The 17884-nt window shown below is 39.9% G+C and overlaps 1 protein-coding gene across 1 annotated transcript in view; it reads left to right on the top strand.

Annotated features, from left to right (window-relative positions):
* LOC128733927 (uncharacterized) overlaps positions 1-17884 on the top strand; it is a 61211-nt gene that overhangs the window by 31286 nt on the left and 12041 nt on the right. The window contains exons 3-4 of the mRNA XM_053827803.1: positions 9371-9549; positions 9620-14118. Of these exons, the coding sequence (XP_053683778.1) occupies positions 9371-9549; positions 9620-14118 (4678 nt within the window). The remainder of the gene's footprint in view (positions 1-9370; positions 9550-9619; positions 14119-17884) is intronic.

The raw sequence follows: 17884 nt of genomic DNA, 5'->3' as shown, positions 1-17884 counted from the left end.
TATGCGATTATAAGCAGTATAGCCCAATTAACGGGAGTCCGATTAAAACGTAAGCCACTTGAATATAGCCCAACAAACGAAAATTGACTGTATATGTTACGAGAACGCATATATGGCAGCACTGCAAAAATATCGTGCAGGATGTTTTTATGTTTTGGCTGAGTGTTTACACAGTTTGTGATAGTACTCTCCGTTTTGATTCAAAATTTAGCGGTTTTTAAGTACCAAGTCGCCTCTGTACTCTATAAGGTACCCCGGGGCAAGTGGGCCTAAAAAGGCATAGTTTAGGTTTATTCCACTGTGTTATCTATACCTATGATTATTTCAAAATTCTTTCAGCACAGAAACTCTTCACTGGTATCACTTCGAAGGATTAATTACGAAAAAGGCCTATCAATTTACATGAAATGAATCTGGAGGAGAATTTTCAAAATTATGGCGAAAGGTCCCAGTTGCCCCATTTGCCGAGGCAAGTGGGACCTAATATTCAAATTTGATCAAAATGCATAAAATAACAGAAAATTGTGTAATATTAAATACAGAAATGTTAAAAAGCATTGCAAGAAGCAACCAAAAACAATATTTTTACGAATGGTTCATTCAAAAATAGCGTAACAAAATCAGATCACAACGGGGGGCGACTTTATAATTTATAAAAAATCAGAGGGGTTGTGTATAAGACACGACCGCATGTTCAACGTAGGACTACGCAAAGTTAATGTAAAGGTGCGTTTAGAATGGGCAATTTTGGCTACGTTGGGAATGCGATATGTTGTTAGTTTTTGCTCAATGTTGCTTCTGTCACCACCTGCACATTTGTGGTATGTCGCCATAGTTACTTGGAAACATCAGCAACTGTTAGGAACAATTGCATGCCACTAGTTGCCAATCTAGACACACCTTACTAAACACACTTATGAGAAAATTGATTGCTGATGGAAATCATAATACTCTTCATTGACAGTTATGATGGTTCTGAAAAGAACAATTTTGAAAGTTTTAAATTGACTGAAACGATTGGATTGGCTGCTTTGTGCCGTAAAGAAAAAGCATAGTGTTAGCATTACAAAAGCATTACATTACATTACATATTGCAGAACTTCGCATCGTGAAAATTATAAGCAATCGGGCACATGCTAAACCGTTATTTAGACCAGCGTGGGGTCGAAATCAGACATCATGATAATGCTGATAATTTAAGTTTTCTGTTTGACACTGTGAATTAAAGTAATGTATGGTATAATCATAAATGACATTCTTTTTCTTACATCTGATTTCCAGTGGCAACATTATAGAGTTGATGTCGCTTGTCCGAATATTTCAACTGGATTGTTTAAAGGGTTCAAGGGAAGAAATCACACTGTCTCTGGTTAAGATAGTGGTGAATTAAGACTACAGAGTATGGGGGGCTCCGTAGCCGCAAGGTTACCGAGTCTGCTTTGACAATCGAGTGGTCGTGGGTTCGAATCTTAGTAGAATCAAGCCATTCTCGATGTCAAGTGACTTTAGCATGGGTTTATTCTCAGGCCCCTCCATTTTACCCTTCCTTCGTGCTGAATTCTATATTTACCCTCTGAAGCCTCTTAACAGTGCAAATGTCCCTCCTATAGTTAAGTGTACTGGTCAGAGGTACGAATGAGTCCTCGCCAGGGACGGCTATAATATGGGATAGTGCTGGCAGCGAGGAATAAGTGGGTAAAGTAGATTAAGCTTTGAAGGAAGGGTAAACCCCAATACACGCAAGCACGCATAAAATTTAATAAGCATATCGCTCACTCAATAGCGATTATAGCAAAAAGAAATGCAGTGCAGGTCATACAGCAAACACCCGGGCGATATTACAATAGATCAACTATACTGGTCGCAGTAATGAGTCCACACATGGAAAAAGACTACAGAGTAACAATTATTAAAAAAATTGGCTAATCAGGAAATTACTAGCCGTTAAAATCAGGTACATGGTGTCATCTCCTTACCGGTTGGTAAGGAAAAGCTCCTGGCACTAATGTCGATATGGAAATAATTTCATTACTGTCCATCCATGTTTCGCTGAGCGCAAGGATATCTGCCTGTCTGAGACCGCATCGGTTGAAATATCTGCTGAATGTGCGTGCGTTACATTCAGGCTCAGCAGTACAGCAAAATGGCTTACGTTAGATAAAAATTCTAGAAGTTCAGTACCTAAAGTAACCAATTTGTGGTTTTCCAGGCGCCTAAGTTCCGTTCATAATTCCTGGATTCTCGGTGATGCAGTTCCCTTGGCATGGTAAAACTTAAATATGCCTCTGTTATTCGTCAAGTACAATCCTTCAATCGATGTAACTCTTGACATTCCCACGTACACCAGCAGCTGTTCCTGTCCCTTGCCATACTCGTACACGATTTCAGAAAATGTGCCGGCTTGACTCTTGTGTATAGTAAGAGCATTCGCACCTACTAAAGGAAATTGTATACGTTTGCACTTAATGCTACTACTTAGCTTAACCCTCTAGTGCCCAAATTTTAGATTTGCTTGAAAAAATTTGAAAATGCTCATTTCGTGGCCAGAATAATGGAAAAAATATTCTCTATTTCCTAAGTTCAAGAATAGTTTGATTATTTATAAAAATTCGTAACCCGTCAATTGGCGGGGTTGGGCACCTGGGCGCAAAAAAGTTGCGAAATCAAATTTTTCGATTTAATTCGGGACATTCATTTCAGAAAATCTATAACAGTGCTAGTATTTACGGAACTAGTTATAATGAGCTTCAACTGAAATTTTTGGCCATATGGCCGATTCCAGGTCCCGGACAAGTTCCTTCGAAATCCGTTCCGTGCTTGAATCAGAAAAGAAACTCTCCCCGGGCCTGGAGCCGGTCGTACGGCCTCTGAGAGACATGAGATGATCGCCAATCGCTATTTTGTCGAGTGCTGATGTTTTTTGACATGCGACACGACATACTTTACTGATGGTGAAATGTCCCTTTTTATGAGAACCGGTTCCGGATTTATAGTGTCCCCCTGGATTCGGATGGCGCACACCATGACTCATAACTGCGGCAAAGTATCCAATCCAATCCAATCCAATACAGCCATGTCGCGGTTCCCCAAGGAACTCCGGAATAACTCCGGGGCCATAAGACATATGGCCATAATCTATAGTTATTATGAAAACAGAAAAGATTTCCGGAAAATCCCCCAAATATTGTCGGCGGTGACCAGAGATCCCAAATATAAAGTCATCAACCATTTCCAGTTCATCGTTGTCTATAGTCATTGTCCGTGTAAAGATTCGGTAAAATTTTAGAAAGGCGAATAACAACATTAGTAGCTGCTTCCAAGTCACGATTGCCTACACCATAATATGTTTTGGAACTGTAACCATTGAAAAACCATTGGAATCTGATAGAACATGAAACTTAAATCCTCATTTATGTGATTTGTTTGATAAATTGGGTTTTTCATTTCTGTTGTACCCGTTTGTTCACTACAATCTTTTATCGACTGGTAATTCACTCAATTTGTTCATTAACACAAACTTATTAAGCGGAATAGATTAAAATTTGCGGTTAAAATGGTCTATGATAGATCCCATTTTGAATAATTGTCTTGTTTATCAAGATTTTGTCGTTAAGCAGCAAAATTCGCCGGCATTCATTGAATCTGTTTATTGGTTATAGGGTTATGGTTTTCAAATACCATAAAATGCAAAAATGTCTTGTGATAAGCTATAAAGCGCTATATTGCAACTCGTCAAAAAGGCGCACTGAAAATTAGGTGATAAGTTCTATAAATTCTCCTTCCGTTTTAATGCCCCTGCATGTTTGTGTATTTTTCAAGGCATATAAAAGAAGATAACAAGGCCTATAACAATAATTTTTAGCTTAAACTCGAAAAAATCAATAAATACAACGGAAACAACACGTTGTCAAATTACCAAAAAAAAGATGACGTTAATGCCCAACCCCGCCAATTGGCGGGGTCAGTTCCTTGATAAAAATCGACCAGTTCCTAAACTTTTTATCGCAAATTTCCTTTTTTACCATAAAGTACAACTCATCAGCTACTCACCAATAATTTTTTTGTTTATTTATTCTAAGAAATAAGCAATTTACAACAATTTGAATTTCACTCTGCCGAGCAAAATAATTTTTTTCTCAGTTTTCTGGCATTTTTCAAGTTTCGCACGAAATATCTGTTTCAAATTAACGTAATAAAACAAACAAACAACTCGAATAGTTAGATTAGACTATAATGAGAAGGTATCAGTGGATACCAACATAAAACGAATAAGCATAGTAGATTTATAACGATTTTCCTGAAGCCCGCCAATTGGCAGGGTTGGGAACTAGAGGGTTAATATTTGCAGATCGCTTTTCAATAGGTGTCCAATCGTGCTGAAGAACGTCATGCTTAGAGTACACAGCGGGCCTCGATTTGACCCGCAAGAGCTTTCAAATGGAGTCGTTTTTAAATTTGAGCAATGATAATAAAGCACAGGTTGCGAGTATTTCACATATTAATATTTTGAACCTACATTATTTTTTATAATATTCTATCCGGCAAGTTGAAAGCATGGAATGGTGTATCCATAAACAAGCCGAAAATGTTTGATGACTGATCCCGTACCCTACATTTTTACATCTTTTCGGCTTCTATAGGACTCACCTGTTACGTTAGGCGATACGCTGGCCTCTACGTGCGCCGGAGCGGTCACCTCACGCAACACTTCAACGTTGGATGGACCAGCTATTTCGTGCGATGCACCATCTAACGATGTATTGCCAACTTCAGAATACATTGAATCACTGCGATTTTCTTTTCTTCTCAAACGGTAGAATTTACAGCGCTCTGCCACCGTCAACGCTGGCCGCTTAGCTGGTCCAGTTAATAATGCATGCTCACGGACTCGCTTGCGGTATTTACGCATATATTTTGCTTGAAGCAATTGAGACATTGTAGAATCAGATGCACAAAATCACTCACTTCTCACTTAAATTGATTGTATGTTATTAATAACAATTTCATATGGTAACTATGGCGACGATTGAACGAATACTGTAGGGAATTTGGAAAAATTGTTCAACTTTACGTGGAAATTCCAGAAGTTGCATACAAAATACACTCTTCTAAGAAAAACTATACAAAAGGCTGATATTTTGTGATTCGAATGGTATGCAAACCATAAAAATATATTCAGAATTGGCTGAGCTATAAGCGTTCAAAATCTATCACTTTGTCGTGTCGCGGTCATTTTTGCTTCTCCAACGTGCCACCCTATTAAAGTAAGACGTAGTCCTACGTCAAAAACACAGATCGTAAGCAATTACGCTGTAAAGCATTATTGTAATGAAATGTAGTTGAAATGTAGGCTGTGCTAATGGGCTCTTTTTTGAGGCCCGTTGGTTTAGTCCTTTTCGGTTTTATTTTAAAGTTTTACTGATATAAATATTACGTAATTGAACTGAAAATGTTCGGTAGTATATCTAAAGAATGTATTAGGATGGCAAGTTTTGTGCTGAAACACTTTATTTTTAATATGTCCCACTTGCCCCGGGTGCTTTGAGCTGCCAACCTTATTTCGACCCATTTTTTTAATGCCGTTCGTCAAATTTAGCAACTATTTTTCAGGTATAATTTGTTAATACATTCATTATATTTACCTACTGTCAGAAAAACATGTATTTTCACGTGAAGTCTGTTGCCAAAATATCATTTACAGAAAGGTGCGTCATACTTACAACGCAAATTGAAAATAACGCTCAAATTTAAAGTCCAATTTTGGTGTTTTTGGAATGGATGTCATAAATAATCTATAATTTTAATACATGCGTTTGAGTTGTATCTTTCATTTCTAGAAAAGTTCGGTTGGAGAAAATGAGGTAGAAGAGAGTTATGAGCTCCGTTCCCACTTACCCCGTATTCCCACTTGCCCCGGGGTACCTTACCTACTGTAGGTAAATCAAAACGCCATCACAGAAAGAGTTCAAAAAGCATAGTCAAAATTATTACAGAAAATTATATTCCAAGTACCTAATCAAGTCAAATTTCCCTTTTTTCACCATGCTCTTTTCATGATGTTCATTTATACATGTTCATTTGCAGAAATGGGAAGTGAGGTAGTTCAGCTTAAGTTGTCCTTAAGCACAAATAAATGTCCAAACCGTAAGTTTAATAAATAGTAAGCAGACGAAACGAAATAACATAAACTAAAGCATACGATAGGAAGAAGGTATAAACGATTATCAGCTTACCTACTTCTTGTAAGTTAACGGCCATCAATTTCTAAATATACTGCTTATTGCAAGAAAAAATTCACATTTAAGAGTGGGCAATCGCTCCTAAAACTGGTATTTTAGCTTGAATCGTGTCAGTGTCTTCGGCGCACTTCTTGCTTGGAATATAGCGAAAAAGTTTGCCGAAGATACTGAAGCGATTCAATCTAAAATAGCACTTTTATAAGCGATTGCGCACTTTTTAATGCAAATTTTTTCAATTTCAATCAGCAAAAATCTAACGCGCAAATATATGTTGTAGTTTGAGCATTATGAAACTTAATCGGTTGCTACGAAACATTGGTTCATATCCGGACAAACTAAAACATTAGAGAATAACTAATTTTACATTGTGTGTCATGAAAAACGTGGCTATTTGTAATAATATCGATTGGTTCGAACGAGAATAGGCAATTACGACAAAGCAGCACCGGACCCTATACTTATTTGTTTGTATGCTTTCAATGTGGTTTTGAAGAATAAGGTTTACTTGGATAATGCTGCGGGAGTATTTTTTTATGTGCGTTGACCACGGAATCAGCGAACTAAACTAGTAGTGGTGGTACTGGTAGTATCAGTGTGACACGATGCGCTTAGAACGGCTAGCGCATAAATACTATATCATCCGTTTAGTTTGTCTCAACAAAGATCGTAGACTTCAGCAGAGAAAAAAACATTGGCTTTGCATCAGAAAACGTCGGAGTATTCAATGCACAGCAATAACAGCAAATATCCATTTAGACTGGTTCAGTGGTTAATGTTTTGTCGATTCTGAACTTTAGCCCTTATAAAATATTATTAAGTTTCAATCAATCGCTTTTCTACGTACAGAGACCACAACAAGGCATAAAGCAAGTGAATTCACCGGCCGGTAGAAATACGAGCGAGGTGAATCCACCTTTTACCGCATTGGTGAGAAAGAGAATTGAAGAATAACACATACTGAGCAACGGCGTATACCGTGCGCCGACCTGGCAGGAGTGGCAGTGTCAGCTGCCAGCTCGCTTCTCTCGTTCAGTTCGTTTCTAGCATCGGCACGGCATACGACGGAAATAAGTTGTACAGTAGCAAGCGTTTACTCTTTGCTGATGAAACATTTTTCACATTTAATGGTTGGATTCGTTTGGTAAGTTTGTGCTCCTGTATTCTTTTTATAGTCAAAACGTATTTCGCTTCAATAGGCTGCATATTTAACGCGTAACTGTTTGAGTTATGAAATAGAAATTATTGGGAAAATGTTCTTATGTATTGAATAATGAGTCATCGAGTAGCACCAACACAAATTCCTTTACGAACCGAATATAGATGACTGCAAACCCGTGTAGTGTTGCGGTTATGTGTCTGAAAGATACGGTACATGTGTGTGAGGGGAAACGATTAGACATGGACTGTACTAGTGCAGTGAAAATGTATGTAGGTAGTGATTCGATTTGTACAGTTTGTGCACATTGCTCGTGAATTCTTATTTGTCGAAAAGGAACAACGAAGTGCCACGAAAAAATCACGTAGAACGAAGTTGGTAGCGACGATAGAAAACGGACATAAGTATATAAGTAATGCTGATTCCGCTTCGGTTTGTCGCTTGCGTTTGCGCTGAACTTTGGAATTTCATTTGCCAGATGGTTTTGGAATAATGTCGACGTTCAAATCTTTCCAGTTTTAATCCGCATTAAGAATGCAAGTTTATTTTCTAATTATGGGAACATATTGCTACAATTCAAGTACAGTGAAGTGACAGTAAATTTTTCATTTTCAACAGCGTTGCTAGTGTTAATCGATTTTATAAGCTGTGTTTGTGAATCGACCTTTAGTATTCGTTTGGCGGACGGAATTTGTCTGCTTTATTCTACGTCCGTAATTCTGAGCAGCGAATGTGATGTCACTCGCAGATGTTTAGGAACAAAAGAATGTGTGAATGTGTAGAAAATGAGATCAACAACTGGCGCTAAAAGTGTTTATAGCGTTTTTATTTTGCACAATGCTAGTGGTTCATTAAGCTTTGTGAAAGTATACACACTTATCAAATTTTAAACCTGACAATTATTGGACATGAACAGATACTTTTTATGTTTCTTAAAACATTATTTTTATATGTTTAAATATAAATATCAAAAGAAATTTCTTATTTATTATGAGGCAGCCCATAAAAGGTATATGACTTATATTATATTTATGTGTAAAATGCCATAAAAATAATGTTTCATATCCTATAATCGAAAATTATGTGCTCTTGTACATACTTTTAATGGGGCCATAAATGTTATTCATGGCGATACAAATGACTTTTGTGTGACTCGCACATATATGTTATTTGCCAGATCAAATTGCAAAAAATTATGTAGTTTCACACATAGAGTATACAGAAATTTGCCTTAGTGTATAGTATTCCGAACACAGGTGTTAAGCTACCATTCTCGGTAAGATTCTATAACGTTTTTATAGGTTATTTTCCTTGGTTTCGCTAGCATTCGTTTTAAAGTTAGGCGTTCGCCTGAGTTATACATGAATGAATTATAGGAGTTTTAAAAACACATTTTAGATTGGCAGTTTTTTGGATATTTATTTTTGCCAATATGCCAAAACGAGATGGATTAAAATAATCAGTAATAATCATTATTCATTTTATTTTTGAGTAGTTTATTTACCTAATGCAGCATCGGCTTGGTTTCAGCAAAAAAACATTTTTGCCGCCGTATTTTTTTTTCGGGGACTGGCCATTCCAAGACTATTCTAAAGGTGCAGCGGACAATTCCAGCCTTAGTTTAGTGAGTTTTGCAAGAAGCTTTATAATAAAATTTGAAGGGAACTGATTGTACTTTGATGCGGTGTTGAGATGCATTGGTTGGAAACGACTCTTATTCCATTCTGGCTCCTCTCGTCGTGTACTTGATAGTTCCACAAAATAAGCTTGATGATTTTTATAATATACATTGTGACATTTTAATTTTGTTTTGAATAATCAATAGCAATAGTAAGTAATTTAAAATTTTTAAAACCGTTTGGTTTTAGCAACATACATTTTTCTGAACTTCGACTCAATATTTTGTAAATGCGTCTATTATAGAAATCATTCACAGTATGAATTAATATTATTATTGTGATATCATTCGTTTCAGATCATGGCAGAACTAGCTGAACGCGAACGCGTTAATCAGGAGCTCCGTGAAGAAGTTCACAAGCAACTCGAATATGTTGGAAATTTATTAACAAATTTTCACGGTTCAGATAAACAGAAAAGTTTGTTTACTAGTCAGCTCTCGAAGCTGGAAGGGTTGACCAGCGATCGTAATAAAAGGTAAGTGCCGTTTCTGATTGTACCAGATTTTTTTAAATAGCGTGAGTTTTTCTCTGCAATGCATTTATAGACTCAAATCCGATACGCTGAGAAAATTGCTGGAGAGTCTTGAGATTTTGATCGAGAAAATCCAAAAAAGCTCAGAACCAACAGAGATCGGTGTGACAAACGCAGAAGTACCGCCAACTAAAAGTGCTGATTTAGAGGCTAAGAAAACTGTGCCATTTTCTGCAAGTTCCAATGAATCGGTTGCTAAGAATGCAAGCCCCGAGCCGTTGCTAAATGTGCCACCGACATCCACTCCGTCAGCATCGGCACCATCGACAACCACATCATCGACATCGGCACCATTGACATCTACACCATTGATTGAGTCTGAACCTCCTTTGACCAAATCTACCGTTGATGTTCCAATTCTGATAAAAGAAATAATTTCTGAAGAAGCAAAACTAAAACAAAAGGCACAAATTCCTTGGCGAACACCTAGTTGTTTAGAGCTTGACGAAAAGGAATCATCTGCCAAAGAAAATGTTCATTTAAACAAAAAGAATACGAAACCGACAGGGTTGGCCGAGCCAGTCCAGATTGCTGAACCAGAGAGGATAGCGCATCGATATCCAAAGAAAGCAAAAAAACGAGCGGCTGAAAATGAAGCTGATATGGATATTCCGTTTAAGAAGCCATTACCTATGCCACCCCATGCCACGCACATGCCACCAGAACCGCAAAAGCCATTGTTTTCGCGTCGTCATCAGCTTCCTCCGGAACCGCCTGTGTTCGAGAAACCGGATCCTCGAAACTATGGAGACTATTGTAGGCGTCGCCAAATGCAACAGCAAAATCGAGCCCGCTTCGAAAGCCAAAATCAGCAGTACTATCGTCAACGCCCGGCGCCGCCAGGTTCACGAATTCGAACGGAAACACCACATGCATTCGCTGTTCCTGCTTCAATTCCGGTTCCTCCAACTACAATGATAGCACCATGTCCGCCAGCTCCTAGGGCGGTAGTACCACCCACAATTGCGAAGCCTCCAACTCGTGTGGTACCACCGAATACCACCACTGTGACAGTTCGTCCGGAGCACAAAAAGGCAATTAATCCTGTGTATTCCAGCGATGAACCAATTGCGCTTGGAAAGAAGGACCAAGCGAAAAAGAATGTATCACCTGCGAAAGCAACTGAAAATGTCAAAATTGACGAGCCCAAAACCAATGAACGTCAAAAATCTAATGAAATATTAAAGACTGCTGATCCTAAGACGAAATCAATGCAGAAATCGCAAACAAATGAAAGAAAAGTGACAGAAAAAGTGCAGGATCAGAAGAAGCAAAATCCTATTGATACCAAAAAGAAAACCTCAAAAGCAAGCGATGGAAATTTGAGTGAAAATCAGTTAATGGATTTATTAAAAGAAATTGGCGATCCAGATAAGGTGAATAAGATTTTAAGCGTAATGAATAATAATTCCGACGATGATGATGTAACCAAGCGAAAGGAAGTGCAGATCGGCAAAAAGGCATCTGTAGCAACGAAAACTAAAACACCGGCCAAAAGTAGTAATAAAAAAGTTAAACGTGCCCAAGCGAAAATCGATGAAACGTCTTCGGAAGATGAAACACTTGAAAAAACGACAACCAAGAAGGGTCAGAAAAAGGAAAAATCGAAGCTCGTGAAACGTACCGGTGCTGGAAGCCGGGAGTTAAACCTGTTAATCGAGAACAGTAGTGAGTGGATGTCTAAGGGAGTTGAAATACAATCTACAAGGAGACGTAATGCGCAAACACATGCGCAAAGCGACAGTACACTGGCTAAGCCATCTGAATCGAAACGTGCAGAGGATGAAATTGAACATCTTACATCGGAGGAAGACGATTCGACAGGTGGTATCAAGAATCAATCAACAGAAGAGGAAGATTCGCTGCTTACGGTTGCTAAAGTTTCCCCGGTTCAGCCAAAAGGAAAGTCTAAGACCAAAGAAATCACTTATGTATATAATGACAAAAAGCAGGTTCATTACAATAGCAATTATTCTAGCAATTGTGCTCTCTGTTCCTTCAATGGTTCGGCGATTGTTGATCATTATGTGTATGATCATAAGCAATACGAAGTATTTGTAAGTCGTGTTTCTCCGAAGATGGCAGATATTATTCGAGCAGATCCATTCCTAACCAACGGACTCCTGTTGAATGAGAGTTCTGGTGAAGAAAAAATTCGTTTCAAATGTCTCTTTTGTCTTTCGGCACGCGAAATGGGGCGTACTGAATGGATTAAGCATTTAACATCGCACACGGGTGAATATCGATACCGTTGCACCAGTTGTCCGGTGATGTCTCAAGGCGAAGAACTACCCAATACCTTTTTCCATGAGAAAACTTGTTTGAAACCGGTGCTTGCTCTGTACAATGCTGCTGAGTTCCAGGACAATCATATGTATGGTTACATGTGTGAACAATGTAATTACATTCAGATTCGTCGCGTCAATATGGAAAGGCACCTGAAGAGAGAGCATCCCTCATCTGATGTGACCTGTATAAGGTTTAGTATTGTGAATTATAAGATTGAGACAAAACCCATAATTGACGAGGACCATGAAATGACCGACTTAACTCCTAGGGTGATGATTCCGCTGCAGCCTAAAACTGAACTTGCCGAAGCTTGTGAGATCGTTAATCAACCTTTCACGGAAGACGATGAATCCGCGGAATCGGCTGTTTCAGAAGGTCCTCCGGCTGTGCTTGCGCAAAGAACGAATATTCGACTCAACTCTGTTCACATTGGTCCTGCTGGCGTGTACGGACGATTGGAACATAGGCCGTTTGTATTTAAACAAGAACAGGAACTGCAAGGCGATCAGATTAGCTCAAGTGGTGGTTTCTTCGAATCACCTAGCTCTCCAGACATGATGTCTTCGTCAGAAGCTCAAGCGGTTGTGCCAGTTTTGCAGATAGATTCCGTGCAAGGAGGTTTTCATTTGGGTAATACTTTATTCAAGCGGGAACCGTGCGAAACCGACTATGATTCTGATGCTAGTGATAAAACGACTGACTTCAACATGTCTGATGCTACCGAGGAAGGTCAAAAGAGTGGTGAAAAGAGCAACACAGGAAAGGATAACACTAGTGGTAAGGGCGAAGGAGGAGGTGCTAGTGGAAACTCGGGTTCATCCGCAAACAATGAAAGCAACAGTGCTGGTTCTTCCGCCGGCGGTGGCGCTGGAGCTGGAGCTGGCGGTGGTGGTGATGGTGGAGATGAGCGCAGACCAGGACAATTTCCCATCCCAGTCAAGGTTAAAATAGAGAAAGAGGACGACGAGGAAAAGGAAAAGAAAAAGAAAGAAGAAGAGTTGACTGCCAGTTTCGGAAAAGTTGTTATAAAAACCGAAAAACCGGATGATATTGTAGAAGAACCACCGATCGAGTATGATTTTGTCGAGCTGGTGCTGGATAGTACCAGAATTGAACATATAGCTTACCTCGAAAAACAGGGCGACATACTGCATCTTTGCCTCATGCCCGGGTGCAAATACATTTCGAAGAATGCTTTAGATTTTACCAGCCATATTTCAAAACGACACAGTCAAATTGTTTGGGATGGTTACTGCTATCCCTGCCAGTCGCAGATTGTGATAATGGATACCTGCACAATTGCCAATGAATTACAGCACTTACTAGAAGTTCATGCTCGAAAGAAAACTCCAATTCCGATTACTGAAGTAGAAACGCGTCCATCTGCGTCAAATGTGATTCGTATACGTAAAATGCCAGGGGACACCTTGTCTGCAACCGAGACCAACCCACCGCCATTGGCACCACTTATATTGCCAGTACCATCGATTGTTCAGGGAGGTCCCCCACCCATCGCATTGGGCCAACCGGGACCGATGATTATACAATCTGGTGCAACCATCTCCCCCATATCTTTAGGCAACAATCCGATAATTGCCCCGACACACACAATTCCAGCTCAAATTCGGCCAATCGTACCGAATACTTTGCCAACGATGGCATCTTCAAGCAATATATCCTCTTCGTCCAACTCCGCTGCGTTACCCTCAGTTGTAAATCTCCGCATAAGTACAGTGCGTTTGAAACCCTGGACCAATATGGTTACTACGAAGAATCAAGAACACTGCCGTAACATGCTCGAAGAAGCCAGTTTACTTTGTCTGTACAAATGTATGGCTCGATCGTGCGCATTCACAACCAACAATCGCTTCTTCATGGAACAACATTTGAATTTGCACGAAAATCGGTACGTCTCCGGACCTGGCGCACCACGGAAATGTTGGTTGGAATGCGCTTACTGTGAACTAATAGCTCCTAACTGTACCGTCCTGCTGATGCACATCGACCAGGAGCATTCCACGTGTGGTTTCCAGTGCAACTTGTGCTTCTACCGAAGTCGCGATCCAACCAATGTCGTTGTGCACCAGAAAACTTATCATCCGACTAATCTTTCAACGAAGAACATCCTCATCATGCCAGACAATCTACGAAGCTTCGGCGACGACGAATGGCGGTCAATGCAGGAGTCATTACGGAAGAATGTCCTTCCGTTGCACTGTACCAGTAAGTATCCCGATCCTGGTTTCTAGAGTGGTATGGTGGTAAGATTAGTTTGTTTGTAAGCTAGTAGAAAATCCAGTATAACTGGTCGGTTTCGCGTATTTGTTCTAGTGTTTCTAGTACCTTAAAAATGCATTTTTTTATAACTGTCAAGCTATGATTTCTACAGAACTGATACCATCGGCGTTGTTACTCATCGAGAAATACCTAGGATGTATAATACTTAGAGTAAACTTTTTATTTTTATTTGCATTATCTTTTGCACTCTCATCTGCAAATGAACGGAAAGCCCAGCGTTACAATTTGAAAGAAGAAAATTTTTAAGAAACCAGTAACAATGTGTAGACAGATACGTTACATCTGAATGGTAACATCAACTCGTTTAAATATGTTAGACTATGTGTGAAGAAAACACAATAAAAAACGGTAGAAATAAAGAAATAACAAATCCATTGAAACAATTTTTTTATGCGGGGGTTTTAATCGTCAGGTGTTTCTACTAGAACAAACCATTTCCTAGAAAACCGTTTCCCTTAGTACACCATCATTCCCCAGAATATCTGTAAAAAGGTAGTAAAATCAATTAAGAACAAAATATTGAGAAATAGTGGGTTTCGAACATTTTTTTTTATCGATAACTAAGAGATATCCATTCTGCGAGGCAACATGAGAAACCAAATTTCGCTGTGCTGCTAGTCGCATATACTTTGGCGTTTTCTGCGAATCGAGTAACATGCCGCGAAAGGTCGGTCCGTCTTAAAACTTCAATTTTTATTCAATTCGGTTCTATAAACGCCGAACAAAACGCGAGTGGCAGCAAATGAAAATTTGCCATGTCACGTAACTCGCCTTGCAGAATAAGGCTCATTTATGCAGAATAAGGCTCATTTAAGTTTGAATGTAATTGGTATCAAAGTTGGTTGACACACCATAGGCGATAGAATCCTGCACCCTTACAGAAAAGAATACTTTAAATGGATTTCACAGAACATTTAGCGAAATATTTTCCTTCGACTGACTCAGCGTCCAAATATATGCTTTCACTCGTGCAAGACGCTTCCGTTTCCGATGACCGCACTATCGAAGACAAGCAACCGGCACCAAGCCGGTGAGGTATTCGTGGCCTTTTGCTGGTTTCTTACGCCTTTTCGAATCTAGGGATTATGCTTTAGTATTGTTTACAATAGCTTGAGAACGGCTGGAACTAAGAAAAAAATATATATGACATAATTTGTTAAAAATGATGCGTAGAAGTTGATTTTGCTTGAGTGTTACAACAAATTGTAGAATTTGGATATTTTTGAGAAACTTGACAAATTTCATAGACTTAAAAAAAATCCGAGCCGAAAGAGTCTCCACCGACAGCTCTTCACAAGATTTTAGGGAATAATTAAAGCTATCTTTAAAAAGAATTAGGCAAATGGGAAGGGATGGTTTTAATATAATTGACATTTTATGATTTTTATCATGGTTTTGAAAAATTTTTTCTTTCAGTGTACTTTTTTCCTGAAAATACACTTAATTTCTTACAACTTTTCCGTTGACGTCTTTTTGATCAAATAAGTAGTTTTCAAAATATGATATTTTGAAAAAAAGTAGGTAATCTCATTTCTAAATACGCCGTCTTGAAAAGTTACTCTTGTCGAAAAAAATCAAGTTTAGTGCAATTTTTACGTGGTATCCAACATATCAGGACAATTTCGTTTCAATCAAAAATAGTCGAGTCCAAAATGGCATTTTTTCAGCGTTTCAAGCTGGAATTGCTCGACCCAACTTTGTTCCAGTGGTCAGTATACCTAGGAAAAGGAATAAACCTAGAGAGGGAAGAATTCCGTGTGGCGCAGCCCCTCCGCAGTAGTCGGAGGGTCGCCGACAGCACACGCGTCGCAAAATGGGTTTCGTCGAGATGGCACACCGCAAAACAGCATGGACTTCAGTGAAATTTTATACAACCGCCGAAATGTTGCACCACACAATCAACGTGAAATTGAACTTTTACCAGCTTTTTGCACATTTTGTCGCACTTATAAGCCATCCGCGATAATTGATACAAAAACATTGACAAATCTTCTATCTATCAATTAGGGTAATGCACTCTTGTCGTTTCGTTTTGGGAAATGATTTTCTTATTTACTTAGTTGGCCTTACGTCTTATGACAAGGTCTGCGTAGTATAATTTCTTCATCTAATACGGTCCATGGCAGCTTTGTTCTCGGTTACTAGTGAGCAACACCGCACAGTTCGCTCCGGGGTACGAAGCTGGCCTAACAAGCCAGTCGTCGTATGTTCGAATCTCGACTGGGAGGTGCCGCTACAGAGTTAATAGGATCTTTGCACCAGCCCCGTAATTTTCCTGTACTCTAATAACTGGCTGCGAAGTCTGTCGATAAACAAGGGTTAAGTTCTGAAGCACGTTTATACCCATGGCTTTGCTTTGCTTTTGCCAGTGAACCAAGCTTTACAAACTCGTCAAACTCGTCGTTACAAACCTCAAACTTATCCCCGTTGATTATCCGTACCATGATACTGCCCAAGCGCGCCCTGTCGTGCTCGGTCCCGCCCACCAGCATATACTTCGTTTTAGACGTATTTATCTTTAACCCAATCTTCTCTGCTTCGCATTTTAGTCTGGTGACTAGATTCATTAAAAATCGTACCCCACATTTCGATCGCCGCTCATGTTATAACACCTTCAAGCGCAATGTTGAATAGCAGGCAAGAAAGCCCATCTCCTTGTCGAAGTCCTCTGCGAGATTCAAATGGGTTTCGAATACCTCGGGGTCCGCAATGGCAGATATAGCGGATTTACCGGTGCGCACCATGTGCTCCCAAGAGCCACCCGTATGGGGTGTCGACGGCGGATTGAACAGCGTTCGTCAAAGTTACGGCACAGTCCTCATGGATGTTCTGTAACTGGTTTGTCCCGTTGTCACTGTGGAAAGTTTCCGGGGAACTACGTCGTACCACAAAACGCCTGATAACCATCACGCACGACTGTGTAGATAGACTATGTACTACCTCCAGGTGCACAGCTCGAATTGCGAGACAGGTGAATAGCGTAATCCACCTTTTCACCAAGTTGCGCCCCTGTATGATCTGTGTTGGTTTCAGTTAGTCCACACCAGTGTTCGTGAATGGTCTGACCATCCCTGTCACGCGAACTTTCGGTAGAGCTGACATCATGGGCAGTCACAGGTCTTGCTAATGCGACAGATCACATATTGCTTCGCCACCTGACGAATCAATAGGTAGTCGGGATACAAAGAACCATTGACGTATTTCGTTGCAAACTGTTTTCCCACTGCTGTGTAGAAACCTGCGGTGGTAGTCCTCAGTTAGTAGACGTGTTGCCGGGTGCACAATTGGGAACTGTGTGTCATACGCCACAGACGGCGCGATGGAGATTCTGCTATTCATTCGGATGACAATCTGTTGATGCAGACAGCCGGCCAACTTGTCCGTTCCCGCTGCTTTGTTGTTCTTCAGTTGCTGGACGGCTTCTTTAACTTCACTTATCGCTTTGTGAGATTCGTAGAGTCTCTGATAGAACTTCCATGTGTCGTGCAAGCGGTACAGCTGCTCGAGTTCTTCGCACTGTTCCTCCTGGTGGCGCTTCTTCTGGAAGAGCCAAGTTTGCTGTCTCCGCTTCTGTTTGTATCCACGACCGGGGCTTTTTTGTCGAAGGGAGTTGGCGCAATGAGGAGCACGACAACAAATACAAGTTTACAACGGACGGCAAAAATTATCTACTACGAATCACCCTCGAGGA

Source organism: Sabethes cyaneus, chromosome 2 (assembly GCF_943734655.1).
Source record: "Sabethes cyaneus chromosome 2, idSabCyanKW18_F2, whole genome shotgun sequence".
NCBI lineage: Eukaryota > Metazoa > Arthropoda > Insecta > Diptera > Culicidae > Sabethes > Sabethes cyaneus.
The sequence above is the reverse complement of the archived record's forward strand: the minus strand, read 5'-3'. Positions and strand labels throughout refer to the sequence as shown.